This window comes from Dysidea avara, chromosome 8 (assembly GCF_963678975.1).
Source record: "Dysidea avara chromosome 8, odDysAvar1.4, whole genome shotgun sequence".
NCBI classification, from domain to species: domain Eukaryota; kingdom Metazoa; phylum Porifera; class Demospongiae; order Dictyoceratida; family Dysideidae; genus Dysidea; species Dysidea avara.
In genome coordinates this window covers 26,415,538-26,436,653 of record NC_089279.1, presented here as the reverse complement: position 1 = coordinate 26,436,653, position 21,116 = coordinate 26,415,538, and the positions used below count along the sequence as shown (strand labels likewise).

Genomic DNA, 21,116 nt, shown 5'->3' with positions numbered 1-21,116 from the left:
ACTCCAGCTACTAGTACTGAGTCTTCTTCCACAGAGTATGCTGTAGCTACTTTAGTATCCTTGTGAATAGTAATAGGATCTGGGGAAAGATTCAACATTCGGATGGGCACTACTGGGCTGTCTGTACTTCTCTGGGAATCCACGATTGAAGTTGCAACCAGAATGAATGGCTTACGAGGAAGCACAAGCCGTTCCATGATCAGGGTGCCAGGGCCAATTGGTCCCTGCAGTACTGCACTAACTTCCATCTCACTAGAACCTGGAATACACACATCATTAGATAACACTACACTCACATTGTCTACTGGGTCCATTTTGGCTCCTACTCTGGTTAGTGTGATGGGTTTTCCATTTTCATTCAATGTTATTAGTCCCCGGGGCAGATCAATGGCACATTAGTTAGCTTCCAAAAAGTCAATTCCCAGGATAGCCTCCGTCCTTAGGTCAGCAATGATCACTTCAATAGAATACTAGTCACCACTTATTTCTAACTGTGGTGTGGCTGTGCCCTTGACTCTCAGTGGGACACCGTTAACACCCACCAGTCCTGGATTTACCCATGGTTTCAGCACTGATTGGCCCTTAACTCTACTCCAAGTGTTAGTGTCTATGAGTGAGACAGCTGCTCCTGTATCTATCATGCATTGCAAGGGTTGGATAAGAGTTAATAGTACCATTAATGTAAAAGGCAGCATGTGGGTTGACAGCAAATAAATCAATGACGTTATTGGCCATGTTTATGTCACCCTCCCCTGCCTGGCCTATGGCAAGGGGGGTCGTTCGTTTCCCTGAGGCCTTGATGGGTGGCGGAGAGCACACCCTCTAGCATAGTGCCCTTCCTTTCCACAGCGAAAACAGGTCACAACACTGGTGGACTCATGGTCTCCTACTTGTCGACGGCAGGATGGTTTGGAGGTAGCTTTCAGTTCATTGAACTTCTTGCGGGTCATACTCTCCTCTAGCTGTGACATTCGTAGGGCTAATTTGTCCATTGCCTGCACTAGGGATTGCTCCATAGAATGGGAAATATTAGCGGTAGCTTGATTTCCTGAACTATAGCTGACAGCACTAACAGTGGTTTCTTCTGGTTCTGAGGTTATGTTGCCCACCATAACTGGTTTAATCAGGTACGATTCAACTTCTAAGTTAGCATGCACAGCTTCATCCAGCTTTTTGGGCTTCTGCTGTTTTACTGCAAATGCAACCTGCGGGTTGCTTAGCCTACTCAGATAATGTGTCAATGCCAGTTGTTCTTGGCTCCATCCATCGAGGTCTGGAAGTGCCTTTTCAGTTAGCCGTCGAAGGTCTTCAGCGAAGTCTGCCCATCCTTCATTTGGCTTTCTCGTTCGCACTTGCAGTTCTGCATTGTACAATTCGTGCTTGCTCGTCGGCTCAAATCTTTCTGTTAGGGCTGTCTTCACGTGATCGTACGTATCTCTCGATTCCTCAGGTAGTCCTTGGAATGCTTTCTGCGCCCTCCCAGCAAGGCACACTTTAATCCAATTCAACTTCGCCGCAGCATCCCACTCGTTGACGGTAGCCACATTCTCGAATCGAGTGATCCACTCATCCCATCCGTCTCCTCCTTGATACGCTTCCGGAATTATCAGTGGCTTACTGGTACGGGACATCTCCTCACAGGTTGCTGTAAAATAACCGCAAACACAACAGCTACAATACTGAATCGCGTGGACTCGCCTTGTGGGGTACCGATTCAGACCACGGTACAAGGTATTATCGCCTCGGGTTAACAAGGATATTCTACTATCAACGATATCCTGCCGACTACGCCAAGTGTAGCAAGCGGCCAACTGACAATACTGTATTAAACTGTACACGAGGTCACACACCAGTCATATCTGTCTACGCATGCGTTATACAACAATGGCACTAAATAGAATACAATACACAAAATTAATAGTCCAATGTGTTACATTATCTTGTACTGTTATGTGTATTTTTGTACCTTGTAACAGCACGCTATTATTCTCCCAACAATTTAAGCCTGCTACCAGCTGATACACAACACAACAACACCAAGCCTGCTTTAATTATGTCATCAAAATTTTGTTCGACAGTCACTCACTATCCCGTAACCTTAATAGGTTTAGTCATTAGTGTTGTGAATATATTACGACTTTTTTTTTTCATGACTAATAATTACTTTGGCATGCTTAAAACATTGTTATGAGCTCGTGCTTGTGCTTAATCGTGTACTCACAATCGAAATTTTCTACACGCTTGTGCTTTTACACTTACATTCAGCCTCAGCAACACCAGTGGCAGATACAAGGAAGTACAGGGGGCACGTGCCCCCTCCCCCCCTCCAAAAAGAAAACAACAATGCACATAATATACTGTACGGAGGAGGAAAAATTTGGCGGATCAAGGAAAATATCACTGTTGGCAAAATAAAAATTGGCGAATTGTTAGCAAAGCACACACCCTATTTAATTAATTAGATTACTAATTGCTGTGCTTGAACAAGGATCTGGAGTGCCACACTTTCGGTGCCTGGAGTCAACAATCAACTAAAAGGTAATACTATATAGACAGTAGATCTACACCCTCTGGAATAGTGAATATCATACTTGATATGGTAGCACTCCAAGGGTAGCACTTGCTATTTGTCACGCCTATTTCAAGGTGAGGTTTGAGGATCACGGATACAGCTAGCTACCTAGTGAAGTAGTCAAGGCAGGCTTGGCTCTAGTTTGATACCTGGCCCAGTAGCCCTTGGTTGAGTAGAAAATCTTTTAGTTTGAGGCTTGGTTTGCTGTTTTCTTCACTAGCAAAATACTTGTATGGGGAAAATTTGGCAAATTCATGGTCATTTGCCAAATTCACTTTTAGCGGCACCAAAGTTTCCCTACATATGGTATATAAGATCAAGATACTAATAGAGCAGTCAGTAAAATACTCTAATAGAACAGTCACCACATATAACACTATTGAGAATCCTCCATAGTTGCTGAGTATATGCAGAACTATCCCATGCATAGGCACACGTAGCCCAGGGGCTTAGCCAGGATTGTTTGAAGGGGGGTTCCAACAGCAGTATTGAGTTACTAAAAGCTGGGGGCTGTGCCCCAGCCCTTGAGAGACTTTCGATATTTAATGAATCAAAACTCAGCAAATTGCTATATTGTATGCAAAAATAGTACATAAATTATAATGCATATAAGTGCCCCTGGACAAAGCTACCTAATGGAAACAGGCAGCACAACACATAGAGACACATATAGACATCTGCAAGTGATAGTTATTCTACTGGTATAGGAACCATGAATCCACTGATACAAATGGAATGACTTACAATCAAAAATATTATAACTACAAATTAATATGCATATCATGGATTCATTTTGCATGCCCAAGTGATAGATTACTGGAGTTCCATATCTTTAAACACTGCACACCAAATCTGTAGCAGTATAAAAGTTAATGGTAGAATGTCTTTAAAAAACTCCACCAATGAAATTCCTTAATATACCATATACATACAAATTTTCGAGGGACATTATTTTTCGCGGTTGCTCAGATTTCTGCAAAATTTTCTTCCTCAAAAATTAACGATTATCAGGGTTAGCTCTATGCTTTCTAATAGACAACCTCAGTGAAAAACTACTGATCCTTGAAACCACGAAAATCCTGAAATTTGTCGGTCCACCAAAATTACCTACTTTGAAAATTTGTACGTATACGGTATCATACAGTACAATAGTACTGTATAGTAGGGACGATGAAGGTGTGGACGTGGTCCACGAAGAAAAATCTATCCAAAATCATCTTCAGAAATCCTTCACGGCCATTTCACAGTATTGATCAGGTATAGACAAGCCCAAATATGTCTTCAGAACGACCTGAAACGTTTCTGACGAGGTGCTACGAAATTAAAAAAAGAAATTATTTTAGCGAATTTTCTACTGCCTCACTGCCTGCCTCACTGATACGTTCAGTCAAGCGTAGCGGAAAACTGGCTACTGCTACAGCCTTGCTTCTTTGGCGGAAACGCTTCGAATTTTGTTGAGAAAAAACCATTCACAATATTAAATACCTACAATGTGTGTGCTACTGTCTCACTGTTTTATCTTTGATCCTTCTTTATCGTAGCCATCTCTCATGGGTACGGCTTCCATCAAAGCACGCACACCACAGTGCCCCAACATATTGGAATAAACGTGTAGCATAATTGTAGCAAGCACGTGATTTTAATGTTGGGATACACCTCGGAATATGCTGCTGCCTGTTCAACATCGCCACTACACACACACATAAAAAAAAAAAAGGATTAGAGTGTTTGCTTTGGCTCGAAAGTGGTTTCTCTTCCGAGTTTAAAAAACGGTTGTATATGGCACCTCTCTACAGGCTCTATGGGTAGCTTTCCCAGAGCACTTTTCAGGCATACTACAACTGAAAAATACCATAGTGTCTCGCCGTCTAGAAAGTGGGCGTGACCCATACTTACGCGAACTAAAAGTAAGAGCAGCCCTGAGGCTTTGTTGAGAGAATTAGTGGAAAATAATACTGTAGACACACTATAAAACAGTTGAAAAGATACTTCTGTGGGTAATGTGTTGTTTAAAGCGGTTTGTTAAAAATCCGCATCCTTAGGAACGTTTAGTTGTGTATTTCGAGAATTGCAGGGGGGGGGGGGGGGGGGGGGGGGAGAATTACTAAATACGGTTATTTAATAAAATTTACAAAAAATGTATACAAACAAGTGCAAGAAAAAATTAGGAATTTTCCATATGAGTAGGGACTGCAGCAATAAAAAGCACTGAAACAAGCCGCTGAGACAAAACACAACTGAATGATTGCATTTTAATCCCTACTTTAGCCTGCTATGATGTATGGTTAAAGTAGGGATTAAAATGCAATCATTCAGTTGTGTTTTGTCTCAGTGGCTTGTTTCAGTGCTTTTTATTGCTGCAGTCCCTATTCATATGGAAAATTCCTAATTTTTTCTTGCATGGATATTTACATGCATTGTCTATTACAGTATACCTGACTGCTCTATTAGAGTATATACCTGACTGCTCCATTACAGTACATTGATCTTTTTAACTAGTTTTCAAGAGGGCTCATGTGATGCCTCTGTAAATCCTTTCCTGAGAGATGAATGCAGGCTTTATAAATTGTTGTGCTGTGTTACACACTATTACTCATTTTGTCCTGCCACACTAAATGGTGTGCTAGGGTCCTACTGTAAACTCAGAAATCTAAATTTTACAGAGGGGTTCCTGAACCCCTTGGAACCTTCCCTCCCTACGTCCCTGTAGCCTGCTAAGGAAATGAAATGCACATGGTCTTGTGTATGCCATTCTTTAGGTCCATAATAATTATAGCTATAGCTATAGCTAGCTAAATTACTCATGACTATCACTTATCCCTATACAACTCTCGATCAATATACCATATACCCAGAAATTTTTGCGGTATGTATATTTCACGGTTATGTACTTCGTCAGGAATTTCGTGCTTTAAATTTCATGGATGCCTCTTTGCCCAGGATTTCACGTTTTAATTTTCACGGATCAATTCAAAAATTTTTGTTCTCTGCTACACAGCTACGAAGGATTTGGATTGATTTTTACTTCAAACATCATACAGATTAATAAAGTGCGTAGGAACCAAGTAGCACAGTCGAGGCAATCTCTGTGTGAGGCATAGTTTAGTCTTGCAGTAGGCTAGCTACTTTTGTGAGCCATGCCCACTTTAAAATTGGGAATGAGTGATACTGTTTGTAAGCATATATGGAGTCCACATATGCCTACAAACACTATCACACAACAGGAGCCACACTACTTTCAGGATAGTGAGTTGAAGCTTCATAAATTTTCATGTGATAAAATTTCACAGTAGTCATACTAACCACAAAAGCCAGGAAAATTATGTACCACAAAAATTTCCAGGTATACGGTAGTCCACTTAAAAGCAGTCCTGAACATGTAAAATACTTTAGCATCTGGGAGGCTGTACCCCCCCCATATACCTACTAACCCTAGTGTACCCCCCTCCCTTGCCAAGCCCTGGATCTTCCTTGAACACCTTGTCATTATTCTTTCATAGGTTATCCACAATCAAAATTCTTATGGCCCAATATACATACACTCACAAAGCATGCCTACAGTTTCCCACACTTGCAGGTGAGTCACCCAAGTGGAAAATATTAGTTGTAACATGAGCACTTGTGATTTGCCTACACACTCGTGCCCATGTTACAACTATTATATGTAATAGTTTCGCCACAGATGAGAGCGCGAATAGATATCAGGCAAAGTATGAGTGCCTATGAGCACTTGTGCTTTGCTTTGCTTGATATATACGTACTCGCCCTCATGTCATATCAGACAAGGCATGCACTCGTGCTTATGGTCTATATCCAAATCCCTTGAAGCAATGGTACTACAACTATTACATGTAAATACACAACATTTAAATGGTCTTGTGTCTGGGGCATGTTTTGTTATCATGAAACTAAGGTAGAATGCTTTGACATGTTTGCACCCTTGATCTAAACAAGACACTGAAGGCTATATACCATATTTAGTCAGGAAAATTTTAGTTTAGAGTTATGCACTTTTAAAAGACTTTAGCCTATAAACACACTGTTTATTGTGCTGTGAATTAGGGCTGAGCGATACTACCATTTTAGCGATATGTCGCGATATTTTGAAAGTATCAATATCGCGATATTTTGTTATTAACTATCGTGATACCATGCCTGTACATTACTGTCATTAAAAGGCCATTTGTTATGAAGTACTAGGCTCAAGAATCCTTGTAAGTCATAACCTGGTTACCCCTGCAGAGAGGTGTGAACACCATAATATAACTTCAAAGCATGTGTTACAATAACTGTTACTGTAAACATAGTTGACAGTGGCTAGTTTGATGCTACTTTTGAAGACTTCCTGCAGGAATACTGAGGAATACACTATGTAGCACCAGCTATGATTGACATATTTGTAAGTATCGTGAAGTATTCAGTATCGTGAATAGTAGCTTTAGTATCGATCGTGATACTAAAATGGCAGTATCGCTCAGCCCTACTGTGAATCAGCATGTATATTATGCTAGCATATATGTCATATGCATGGAAATTTATGCATTTCACAGTAAGCACAGCAACCCTTAAAGTAAATTCCATGAAAAAGTTGTAGCATGTAGCTAGAGCAATAATTATGACATAGATGATTGAATTCGACAATGACCAGCAGTTTCACCATCATTAGTTGCTGTATTCATGGTTAGATAGTATCTATAAGGATACAATGTGGAACAACAAAGCGATTGTTGGCCAAGTATCACAATTTTTGGAATCTGGAATGCCGTGTTTGCAGTAGTGCATAAATGAATGCTAGAATTGAGCATTCGAATATTTGAATGAAAAACTGCGGATTATTCTAACATTTATAACCCACAATCAATCAGTATTTTTAATTTACTGAATCTAAGGAGTAAGACCTATTGTTGTGAGGATTCTATGCACTTACGTGTTGAAATACTCTTTGATACAGACAGTAGAGTGAGTGTAAACAGCAACAAAGTACTAGTTTATCACTGCAACCACACACCTAGCATGCTAGTATCGCGTGTAGCATTTTTGACTTCACATGCACCTGACTGTAGACAACAGGCTGTTAACTAAGTGTAAACAATAGTGAAGAACATGTTAACAACTTGACACTGGTGCATGTCGTGTCCTGCGTTATTTTCAGTTGCAAGTGACCTAATTATATACTGTATATTTTAGAAGGGTTTTTATTTTCAGATGTTTTGAAGAGGCCCATCTTTTCAAAGTTAAATTCCTAAGTCCTGTTGTTCTTCGAAAATATATTCTCACAAGTAAAAGTAACGTACTTTCATGTGATCGAACAATGTGTATTCGCTTGTGTATTCTTTACAAGTTTAAACTCAGTATTGTTAACAATAGTTGAACAGTATAATTACTGCATCAATAGCCAGTAAAGTATCCAGAATGACCATTGTTGGGAATCCATGCCATCTGCTACTGTACCCTGATTGAGCCAATTGCCTTGCCAGTGGCTGCTATCTACTCCACTTATAATTTAGTCTTCTTATAGTGTGCAAAAGTGGGGATTATTCCATCCTCAATTCCATCAGTAAGATGAACACATGTATAGACTCCACATATTTTTGTAATTGTTGACACGAATTTCTATTTGCTTGAAATCCACCTGTACTTTCAAAATGTGCATTCTTCAAAATTGAAACCTTCGAAATTCAGATTTTACTGTTCCTACGAAAATTTCTGGTTCGAAAATAATCAACTACACTGTACATTGGGCACCCGAATACAGGATTCAAATGTTATGAATTCGTATTTGAATTCTCCCAAACAAACGAGCATTTAAATTTCAGAACATTCGTTTATGCACTAGTTTGCAGCCTAAAAGCCAACTGTACCTATCTCTTGATTGCACTGATCATCCTGGCTGTGAACAGTGCTTGAGATTGCTTTCAGCTCAGTCTCTGATAACACAAATGATAGTTGACCTGCTTGGCAAAGTGCTTGGCTTGACTGGCTTGAGGTAATGCATTATACCTCTTGTAGTCATAGTGCAACATAAGCTCAAACACACAAGACAACTCTTTAACCACAAAAACCACACTGACTTGAAGTATGTAATCCATGAACATTAAATTATGAAAAAATCTGTTTTGGCATATAATCTTGAAAACCCTGTTATAGTATGCAACTGTGAAATTTCATACCGCAAAAATTTCTGCATGTACAGTATACGTGTGTGTATATTTGGATTTTCGGTTTCGTGGTCTTTTAGGTAGTTGACAAACACAGTAAGGGAACTCTAGCAATTTCCAGCATCCGTCAGTCATCAGGAGCTTCCTTTCAAGACATGTTGATGGCTGGTGGAAGACACTCTTTAAAAGCAGGTATGGTTGAATAAATTTTTATGGGTACAATATTGTACTATTATTTCATTAGCGCTTCATTCTGCACTCCATAGTATAACAAGTATATTTAACAAGGAACTTCCGTAAGTTTGCTGAAAATAATACTGACTGTATATATCTGTTGATGTAGGGTATTCCAGTTGTCAGATGGACAACACAAATACCTCCATACTGTTGTGGGTATGAAGGACTACCACTGACATTCACATAGTAACCTTAACACATATTCTTCTTCTACTGCTGAATGACATGTCTGTATATGTAGTGATCATATTGTAATTCAGAATTGTTTTCTTTTCTTAGCATTCAACTTAGCGTATCTCTTCATTGAAGTGCATCAGTCCATTAGTATTATTGCTGGTCAATGCTGCATGTGAAGGTTGTCATTTGTGATCAAAGCCATAATCTGTTTAAGGCTGTAAAGCATGCAGGTTTTGAATGATCTTACGGCAATGGAGTAGTACATGTTTGCATGATTCCAGTCTTATGCTAAAGCATATACTCCTTAGTCATTGCTCTGCATGCCTTAGTCATTGCTCTGCACACTCAATGAGAGACAACAGGTAGCTAGAGGCCATAGGCAGTGGCGACACGGGGGGCCATGGCCCCCCCACTTTTGTGGGGCACTGTTTACAAGAAAAGATCGCGGTACTCTAATAGAGCAGTCACAGTATTCAGAGAAGCAGTGTAGCAAGTTACTTAGCTATGTATGTGTATTATAAATAAGGAGATATTGGTGGAGAGCAGCTATTGTCAGCAGGCTGTCACCTTTTTTTTTTGTTTTTGGGTCTTCAACTTACAGCTGGCCTGGCCCCCTCACTCTTTGGACTGCTCCACTGCCCCTGCTAGAGGCCAACCTATAACTACAAGGCTCGCAGGTGGCACATGAATAAAACTAATGTTTTTATATACTGTGATTGTAGTGTGTGTTATAAACATGGCTGGTTTTAATTTAGCCTGTCACATTTAAGTTAATGCATATAACTATGAACATGTTTTGAAGAAATGAATTGTAAAATCGTATTTCATAATTCCACAACATCTTAGTACATCACTCCTGCTTTAACTGTCACAACTCAGACATTGATATACTTTCTTGCTAATAATCTAAGCCAAAGCTGTGAAAAAAGGGTGCGGCTTCCAAAAAAGTCATGGTGAAAAAAGATGCAAAATCAAACCAATAAATGGCTGCAATGATGCTAATGATGATCACTGAAAATGCTATAGGGATTGGTTTGGTTTAATACACATCAGACTATGGTCTCCATATTATTTACATATAGTGATGTCACTTACCAAGAGTTCATAATGTATACTCTTGATACTATTACTAAGTTATGGTTGACCTTTGATGGGCTCACAAGATTGTTCATCAGGGACATTGTCCCCAGCTGCAAAGTGGAAGAGTTGGATGTTATGGATAACCATACCATTGAGGTATATAGAGAACTCTAAATCATCCCTCCTCTGGTTTTGGTTTAGACATCACTTCTTTTTGTAAACTAGCCTATGTCCAGCTTGAAGCTTCCTTTTTACTGTCTTCATTACGACAGGAAGAAGATAAAGATGTGTATTTGACTATGTCTGTTAATGTGTACATATTGTGTTTAGCTTTCTACAAAGCAACTTGTAATGTAGATTTATTTGTGGCTGAGCTCTCTATATACAGGGTTACTTGATTGTAGCCGATCTCTCTACCAGGTAATTTGTAGCAAAGCTGAACTCTACACAGTGAATTTTTGTATCTACAGGATGACTTGTATGTAGCTGAACTCTCTACAGGGTGACTTGTTAAAAAACAACCCAAAATTTTTCCCACTCATATCTTGGAAATGGCTGGGGCGGTTTCCTTCAAATTTGATATGTGGACTCCCCTGCTTGTTGGGCATGTTTACAAAAATAATAATTTTGTTCCAAAGGATGGAGCTACATATATGTGAAAAATGCATATTCTACCTGTCAATATACCCATGGTGTGTATGTGCTGGCTTCTTAGGTCACATGATACACTACCGTGTGTCTTGATTAACTGTAATTATTTATATAAAGTACATAATTATATGGTTTCTTGAAGAGTGCTAAGGTATGGTATGCATGTGATAATTTAAGTACATTAAAATTAATGTTACGCTGGACACCTGCATTGAAATTGAGTGTGTAAGCCATGCACATGTAGTACAGGCAATTGAACATTGTGGTTTGTTCGAGGTAGTTATGTATACAAGATGCAATACACATCTCTATGTGACTGGTTTCAGCAGAATATTTAACTGCCATTTTTAGCTAAAATGCCTTTGTTGCATGAATGAAGTTTATAACTAATATTTGTAGAAATCTAACCAGCAGTTTAACAAACAAGTTGCTTGGGTTAATGGTACAGTTCCATATCCGATGTCACTTTTGGGCATGAAGCATAATTATACTAAGAGTGCACCCTAACAACATCAGCAACTTTCCTCTTTCAATTTTAGATGTTATGATAATGTAGTAGAATGCATATTCCTGATCAGGATTCTTCACATAAATCATTTCATCAATTTCCCTACATGTGTGGCCTCACCCAGACTGTCACTTTCTAAATAATCCTTACACATGCAACCAACTTTCTTGTTTAACATTCAGTTAGTTATGCTCATGTATACTGCATGACAGATAATGATTTAGCCATAATGAATGTGTGAATTTCATAACAAACAGACTCCAGACTCATCAAGGACACATGATGCACAATTGTGTATGAAGTACAATTTGCTGCAAAACTGAGATGCACCTGTTTTCAGTGGTCAATGTGCTTACATTCTTCAAATGTTAATATAGCTGTATCATACCATGTATGTAAACCATGCACATCTATTGTTGTAGGTATACACCAGTGTTTCCAATCCACTATGCATGTAATATAAGCTTACATAGTCTGAACATTGCAAACGGTTTGTATTATGATGGTGGCCTTTGTGGTGAAGCTGATGATTAATACATGATGCTTGCATTGTATGCAACTTAAAGTCTTATTATGGAAGTGACTCAATGGTTGATCCCACATCCCCCCTCCTCCCACTATCAATTGCTACTTTCAATTTCAAATTACACCTGATTATGGGCTACTTTTTAAAGATGTAAAGCCATATTATGTGGTAGCTACTATATTATGGAGCATGTAAAACAGGCAGATTACAGGGGACAGAGATATTTTTCAATATTTTAACAACCGATTAACAAAGCCAATCTGATATGGTAGCATAGACCTTTTCTCTAACAATTTGCACTCTAAATTTAGTTATTAAGTTTAAGTGACTTTAATTAACACTTGACATTACATCAACAGGTGTTGTTAAGATATTACTAGAGCACAGGTGCCCACCAACAGATGTGTATGTAAATCTGTACTGCATCTGCTGCTTGCATAAATTACTGATCTGATACCAATATGCAAAAACAAGAGCAATGTAGCCAATAAACAATAGCTGAACTGATTATCAATACGCCTCTAATTTATAAACATGTGATAAACCGATATTGGCTACAATAAACTTTAGCTGGATACCCATGGCCACTTGCTTTCTGTACAAGTACATGTATACATAAGTATGTCGGAGGCTAGGCCTGCATTGAGTGTGTAGACTATAAAGCCACATCAGACATACACTATTATTGCTTAGCCCTTAATCTCCCAAGTATTGTGCAATCGTTTTACACTACTCCACATAATGCTTTGTATCTCCTATAAGCAATCATGATGAATTTTTTTAAGAAATGGTTCTCTACCGGCCAGTGCCTAGCTAATTAAGAACATTGGTGTGATCATAGAATATTGGGATTGTGACAGATTTAAAATATACTTTTAATAATTTTTTACCAAACGTATGGTAGATTTATTGACAATTTTTGATGTTTCATTGGATAGCCACAGTATTCAGCTACAAGCAGAAAATATTGAAGCAGAAAAGGATATTCTGTAACAATATATTTTATGACAGGAATAAGATTATTCAATTGGCACGTGAAAGAATAATTATAAGGAAATTTATTGTTGTCTTGTTTATTGTCGTTTTGTATAAACAAGACCCTTTATTTCACTTTTTGCTAAGAAGTTACTGAGCTGATACAGAAGAGGTTGGTCACGTGTCATCATTCATCTCATGATCTCAAAGGAAGGGTTGGACTAATTCAACCTTCATACCTCTAATATTCTAAAGGATGGATTGTATATCCATCCAGTGATATTACAAGCCTTCTCAGTACAATGTGTTACTTTCCTGGCTGTTAAACAAGCCTTAACACATAGAACAATGCTTGGTTGAATAATTTTGCGTCATAGGATTATGATGCATGACCAACCTCCTTTGGACCTGATACAAATGGCCGGGTGGTTTATACAAAATACTTTCCATCCAACTACAAAAAAAAATTATATTGCAAAAAATGTTTTGAAAATAGATACTGGGAGATTAAGGGTTAATTCTATGTCCAGGTAGGACATTATGAGAGCATCTTTGTGTAGCATGTGTATGAAGAACAATATCATCAATATGTTGAACACTCACAAACTACTTAGTTGCTTGGTGCAGTTCCAGATCTACTGTCACTTTTGAGCATGAAGCATCATAGCTACTAGCAGTACACAATAATAATTCCTCTTTCAACATTATTATTATGTCCATGTAACCTATGGAATGTATATTCCTATAGGGTTTAATTATCATATGGAATCCTTCATATCAATTGCTTTCCCTAAATATGTGGGATTGGCCAGTCTGTTACATTTCTAAGACTTTAGAATCCTTATACAACAAACCAGTTTTCTTGATTACCATTATTCAGCTACTTGTGCATGCTAGTGCTTGTACAGATAGCTACTGATCATGATTTTGCTTTAATGAAATGAATGTGAGTATATAATGACTTAAGACTCAGACACTGTTTATGAATTATGATTATCAATGGTAAAATATAATATGTTTTACAATAATATTGCAGCCATACTTCTATGCTTAAGTGGTCAGCTGGTTTTATAGTACTTTCACTTAAAGTTTCATGCATCTATGAACAAAACTGATACATGGATGTACATACACACATACTTCTGTTCCTGCTTTGCCAATAGTATGGCATTTTTAATTAACGATAAATTGTTTATACACTGGAAGAATATTAAAATTTCCTTAAAGCTGCAGTGTATAGTGCAGAATTTCCTAAAGACTTAAATTCCTGAGCAGTTCCTGAACAGTTCCTGCAAATTGGAGGAACTGTTCAGGGAAGTCTAAAGCCCTGTACTCCAACTTGTCCAGTATTCTTCCAGTGATATAGTAAATTCTATGGTTATTGTTTGCCCTAGCAAAGTAGTTAACTGGCCTCTATTTGGTAATACATGCAAATCTGCTGAGGCCACCTACTTTCCTACTTGCAAGTTGGGCTGACAATTGAATTCCATGAGATCATGTATGTATGTAGCTTTTCAATTTACAGCACACTGGATCACCATGGTAAATCAAATATTACAGCTAATATGCATGCCTTCTTATTTCAAGCCAATAATACAGCATATACATTACCCCAATAAAATCAAACATTCTTGATGTAATTTCTAAGGTACAATAAACAAGCCATATTATACATACATGTAAATTTATGCACATACCACACATAGTGTAGCTAATATTAACTGAGTGCATAAAAGTTATAATACCCCCGAAACAGTAATACTTACAGTACATAGACAGTGTATAAAAATCTCATGCACCGTTTATGAATAAAGACTAAAAATATTTTAAGGATACTACCAGTTGGTGTGCATATAGTACACACTGCATGTCCTTCACTTGTACAGTAATACACATAGAGACAAGCTAGAGAGAGATTTAGCAAGCAAAATAGATGTTTGCAAATTCACACATAAAAATTCTATCATTCAATTTTTGTACTTCAGGTACAGTTATGTATACAGGATGACATTTAAATGGTGACAAAAGCTGTAGTATAGATCAGCAGCACAAAATATGCATTTGTACATAATATATGTATTTTCTTGCTGCATAGTGATCATTTAAAGGGTATTATATGGCTTAGGTTACTGTAGGCAACTGGATTCTATTTTCAATCCTGGTTTGGATGCTGCTATAAAGATTTGTTTTATTAAGACTTTGCAACAACAAGTGCTGGACAACTGGTCCCACAGTAAAACACTAACTTGATATGTGGCTTTTCTATATATGCTTTGTTTGGTATATGCTATAATGTATGACCATGCACAATCCTAGCTTCTGATTGCTTCGAACTTTTTTTAATATGCACATGTTGATACTCAGTTAGTCATGTTGACCTGCATAAAAATATAGATTGCATAAATTAGCACTGATGGAATGATAATTGAATTTATAAATAGCTTGCAAACTACATATTAGGTAATTTTAAGGTGGAACAAGTAATGTTATTTGTCATAAATGACTTTATAAATTTAAAATACTAACACTGTATTGCCAGAACTGTTACAGAATGTCACCCATATAATTATACATATGCATGTGAAACCAGACACCGTGGGACCAACCAAAGTGTTCTGGTGTCCTTATTCTCCATGCTGAAGTTCACTTCTAGGACCGTTTCAAATGTTCAGACTACACAGGTGTCATCATTTTCAAATGCTCTGATTAACAAGTTCAACTGCAATACATTTTAGAATAGCCAAAAGAACACAGCAGTGGCAGATCTGGACACGTGATGAACTGATTTTGGCTTCAAAAAACCTTCGGATGATAGCCAAGAAGTTGCTAAGCTAAAGTTCTACCAAAAGAGTGATGATCTCTTAGTCTGGAGCCTTTTGCATCCCTCTACTACACAATGCATTTTATGCTATATATTTGGTGGCCACTGCATGTACAATTTAATTGTTGTTTGAACCCATTTGTTATCCTTTATTATTTCTATTGCAACAAGCTTGCATGATTGCTAACTTACTCATGGTGAAAAAATGAAGAAAAAGGAATATTGTATGGTACGACTTCCACTTTTTATGCTACAAAGTTTAGCCATGCATACATGTTTTTTGTGCATGTGAAAATTTTTATGTGCACGATATTACAATATTATTATTGTACTGAGCACCTGTATTGGGAGTGTGAACCTCATGGCCACTGATATACAGACACATGCTTAAGATTCAGATTGGACTTGAAATATGACTATAGTGTCTTCTCGGTGTATATGCCAAACTATTTGTTAATTATAAATGACAAAATTCTTTGCAGAATGTAACTATAGCACAATTAATTCATTGAACATGTTACAGTTAGTGGCCTATACTAGTGCTTCTTGGAATTATACATTATACTACTTAACAGTGCACCTACAAGATACGCAACTTTCCTCTTTCTTATAAAAATGCATATTTCTAGCTGTCACATATATATGATTTTTTCCTGCATGTGTGGCCTCTCACAGACTGTCACATTGCTAGGTCTTTATTATTTCATATACAACCAGTTTCTTGTGTATACCACATGTTTACTATAGAAACCATTTTATGACATCAATATACATACATAGAAATGAGAGAGAAATTTAGTAAGTACAACAGAATTGATCTATAGAGATGATTGTATACACTCATAGCAATATCTAAGAAATACTATCATTTGTACTACAGGTGCAGTTACCCAATATACCAATCACCATATTTTTCTTGTTACCCACTTCAGGTCTTCTGTTCTCCCCTTCTCCTATATAGACCCTCCTATGTAGGTAACTTTATATATACGTACCTTCAATCCTATAAACTTGGGTACAAGGTTTTAATTTAAGGCAATAATCGATTGCTTGATCATGAAGGATGCCTACATAATGAAGAATGCACACCTGGTACACATACCAATATAGCTATATGGTTTAGTATGTGTGATAGGTAGCTTTCCTGGTTGTTTAAAGTATACATTTGTAATTACTTCATAGGTTGATGCAATAGTAAGATTTCCACAAGAATTAATGTGATATAATTGGAATCAACAACACATACATGTAATTTCATCTCTACCTATAGTTATGGTATACTGTATAATACCTCACACATGTACAAACATAGTAACTGGAGTGGACCACAGCATATACATGGTTCAACATTCCAATTGAAATGCTTGAGCATCATTACTAAAGCACACTTGGATTTGGTATGCCATTCCTCTGTTAAGTGTATTATGGTGACACTTATGTGCCTATAAGCTGTACATGTAGCTAGTTGGAATGCAGTACATACACATGCAGAGAACCTCATAATTTTAAATACATTTATTTAGCACATACTCACAGTACATGCACACACATAATATGCTGGCATCATGCACATGTGTACACACTACGTATAAGCAAATTAACAACAATTGATAGTGCTGTTTTATACAGGTGCTGGAGGGTACTTATACACCACATGTAAATATTCCTGGGGCAGGATTAGTGACCCACAGAAGACAGTGTCAATGCTTACAGATAGAGGTTGAAGAACATAAAGTATTTTAATTTCTATATATATATATTCATGAGGTACCTTTGCTAAGTGATGACAGCAGTAGCCTGGTAAGTACACAGCGGTTCCATGCAGGTTCAATACTCAGTGATTCTCAATTGGCATTGTTGTTGGTTTAATTTGCAACCATGTTTGGTTAGTGGCTAAGTTTGTTAAAATGATTTGAGTTTAGCTATACATGTGTTCGTACAATTGAAATAAGACTATATAGCAAAAGTGGAGTAACATTATACATGTAAATATGTACACATATGATGTATGTATGCAAATACTCATTAAAGATAAAGTGCAGTAAATATTCAGTGTATTTCTAAACTGACTGAGGCACACAAGACAGTGATGCTATAATTTACAAACAGAGACCAAATTGAGGCAGTATAACAGCCAGAATCCTACCAGTATTGAAAACATTAGTGTGGTAGTGATTCTTCCTAGTGAAACATCCTCAGTAGCTAGCACCTTTATTGTCTACAAATTTGCTATAAAAGTACACACAACACTCCAGTGTAGCATGTATAACCCAGTGAGTGAAGAAGAATCTGTCAAGAACTACTAAGCCAACAAGCTACTGAATCATCATCATCATCATGAACTGTGCTGTTCTTATAGCAATTTTTGCATTATGCCTACTTGTTGGAGTAAGTTGCAATGAATACTAACCAAATGTCATTGTTTTTCTTATTTATAGGTGCAAGGCCAAAGTGACCCTGGTGAGCTAAAGGCTGTATATCTATATACTTGTGTGTTAGCATCTGCACAGTTATAGTAGTACTACATAGTGCAATACATGTATGTAGTGTTTATATATGTACTGCTTACAGTATATACTTTAATGGTAAACTGTGTTAGATTCATGAGCAAATTTTTGTTTACAGAATGTGAAATTAGGGGAATTGATTGTGTCTTTGTGATTGATACTTCGGGAAGCATTGGTTCAAGTCGGTTTCAGATGATCCGAGAGTTTACTGAGGGGTTAGTCCAGTTGCTCACTATCGGTCTACAGGAGAGTCTCGCTGGAGTAATATTGTTCAGCACTGATGCTACTCTTCATTTCAATTTGCCTACACACACTGATATCGCAGCTCTTTCAACAGCCATAAATCCAGACTTGCCATATGATGCTGGAAGCACCAACACAGCTGCAGCTTTAAGTCTTTTACTTAGCAGTGCTCAAGATGGCACAATGGGACTGAGACCAGGACATCCTGCTATTACTATTGTTATCACTGATGGAGAATCAAATGTTAACTCAGCACAGACCATACCTAATGCTCAGAGTGTACATGCATCTAATATATTCCAGCAGGTGTATGCTGTTGGTGTTGGTAATGCCGACCTCACTGAGCTTAATGCCATTGCTAGTGATCCTTCACTTGTTTTCAATACAAACAGCTTTGACAGCACAGCTATTCAACAACTGCAACAAGCTCTTTCCCAGAGATTGTGCGATGGTGAGTTGGTTAGCATTCTGTATGATATTTACTACAGTTACAATGTTTGCAGATAATGAAAATAATACAATGGCAATGGGGGACCCTCATTTCATGGTTCCATTGGTGTCTGGTGATAAGCTGTGTTACTCCATACAAGGATACCCAGGACTGGTCTTCAACTTGATCTACAATCACAACTACATCATTAATGCTCTCTTTGTAGACAGCCATGGTGATGAGAAAGATGCCACCTGGATTGGAAAGCTAGCTGTTATCCCACAAAATTCGAACAAATCTGAAGCAGTAATATTTGACTCAGTCAACCAAGAAGTTATATTAGTCAATCAGGGACATTTTACTGCTGCTGCAGTTGACAAAGTGGCCTTTGATAAAATGGGAAAAATGTCTGTCAAATTCACTCGAGGTGTTGCTAAGCAGACCGGTAATCCTCTGGTCCATGTTGAATATGCCAAACCATTTGCTACTTTTGATGTTAGTTTCTATGGCAACCATCTTGATGTAGATTGGAACATGAAATACGACAATGTTCCTCAGATGCATGGACTAATTGGTAAGTTCTAAACAGTGTGACGAATTTATACTATTTTCTTTTCAGGTCAGTTTATGGTTAAAGGAATGTCAGTTGACCCAATAAAGAAGATACTAACTTACCCTGACAGCCATGGCCCAGTAGCAGTGGAACTAGACAATGTGATGACTGGCAAGACATGCTGGAAAGCCATGAATCCTGGCCATCAGGGAGAAGGGCTTATTGAGGGCAGCATTCTCGACTACATGGTGTCCAATATGCTAAAAGATGATTTCAAGTTCAAAAAGTTCTAAGAAAAACTTCAAGACAGTGTAGTACACTGTACATGCAATAATTATTTTGTTGCTATTATAATTATATGCACACACACTGTCAATGCATAAAAAAATATTACATGTACACTTTAATGTAGATGCTGTAAGTAAAAATACATTTTCTGTATAAATAATAATATTGTATGATCTGTTGTACAATGTTTACATTGTGATTACTTAAATGTTATAAGCTGGATATATTTAACTTTGCAGTATTGTTAAAATGATTTTGTTATCATTTGTTATCCTAACATCTGTTACGTGAGTATCATAACCATTATGCCTTTTTGTGTTTGAATGTTCTGTTAGAGTTCTGTAAGAATATACCGTTACTTATGTATGTATATCAACCCAAAAACACAGTTTGCTGTAAAAATAGCACACCCAAGAAACTAGTACTTTTAACCCAATGTAAAAACCAGTTCACTTGTAAAGAAAGACCTCATGAAAGTAAGTAACTTAAAGTAGTACTTAGAGCTGATATCTGGAAAAGCCAAGAATCAATCTTAATACAACTAATTATAATTAGCAAAGTTTTCATCCATGCAAGGACACTTTGGCTTTAAAACAGGTGCACCCATAAAAGTAAAAGTAACTGACAACTAAAATAGATGATATCTGAAGTGGCCACGACTGAAGGTTGATATACAACCAATTGCAATTAACAAAAATTTTAACATTGAACCCTTATCATTCCACTGTGCTCTACATTCACTCTTGCTGCATCCTAATTTAATTTCTTTTAACTGTAATTGGCTAGTAATTTGATCACCTTAATAGTCAGTGCATAGAGCAAAAGAGAGGCAGTGAAAATACCAGCTAATTAAAGTCAAATTACCAGCCAATTAAAGTTAAAAGACATTAAATTAACAGTGAATGTATATCAGCCATCAGCTATTTTGGTTGCCAGTTACTTTTATGGATGCACCTGTTTTACAGCAAAGGTGTTCTTGCATGGTTTAAAATTTTGGTAATTGTAGTTAGTTGTATTAAGATTGATTCTTGGCTGCTCCAAATACAGTTACTTTAATGAGGTCTTTCTCTACAGCTGAGCTGGTTTTTACATTGGTACTTTTAGTTTCTTGAATGTGTCTTTTTTACACGATGGTGTTTTTGGGGCAAATGTACCTCACCAGGGAACAGCGAATTAGTATAAAGATAAAATTTGGATGATCTTCAGAAATAAGCAATTAAAATGCATTATATTATCTGTCATCTCATTTGACAGTGCTATAAAAGTCATACTTAGCTACTACTGACTGTTATATTACACTGTGGGGCTGGGCAATAGTGGATTTTTCAATGTCCGAACGATAGTAAGACACTGTTCACGATAGACGAAAGCACAACAATAGTGAAAATTC

The 21,116-nt window shown here is 37.4% G+C and overlaps 2 protein-coding genes across 2 annotated transcripts in view; both read left to right on the top strand.

Annotated features, from left to right (window-relative positions):
• LOC136263419 (nucleoporin NDC1-like) overlaps nt 1-9,253 on the top strand; it is a 53,941-nt gene extending 44,688 nt beyond the window's left edge. The window contains exons 21-23 of the mRNA XM_066057928.1: nt 8,811-8,922; nt 8,975-9,026; nt 9,074-9,253. Of these exons, the coding sequence (XP_065914000.1) occupies nt 8,811-8,922; nt 8,975-9,026; nt 9,074-9,143 (234 nt within the window). The 3' untranslated portion in view covers nt 9,144-9,253. The remainder of the gene's footprint in view (nt 1-8,810; nt 8,923-8,974; nt 9,027-9,073) is intronic.
• Nucleotides 9,254-17,865: 8,612 nt separating this feature from the next.
• Nucleotides 17,866-19,958, top strand: LOC136263523 (uncharacterized). The gene is made up of 5 exons (XM_066058124.1): nt 17,866-18,093; nt 18,144-18,165; nt 18,331-18,906; nt 18,959-19,459; nt 19,505-19,958. Exons 1-5 carry the CDS (start codon nt 18,043-18,045, stop codon nt 19,729-19,731), a joined length of 1,377 nt encoding a protein of 458 aa, XP_065914196.1. The 5' UTR covers nt 17,866-18,042; the 3' UTR covers nt 19,732-19,958.
• The last annotated feature ends 1,158 nt before the right edge of the window (nt 19,959-21,116 follow it).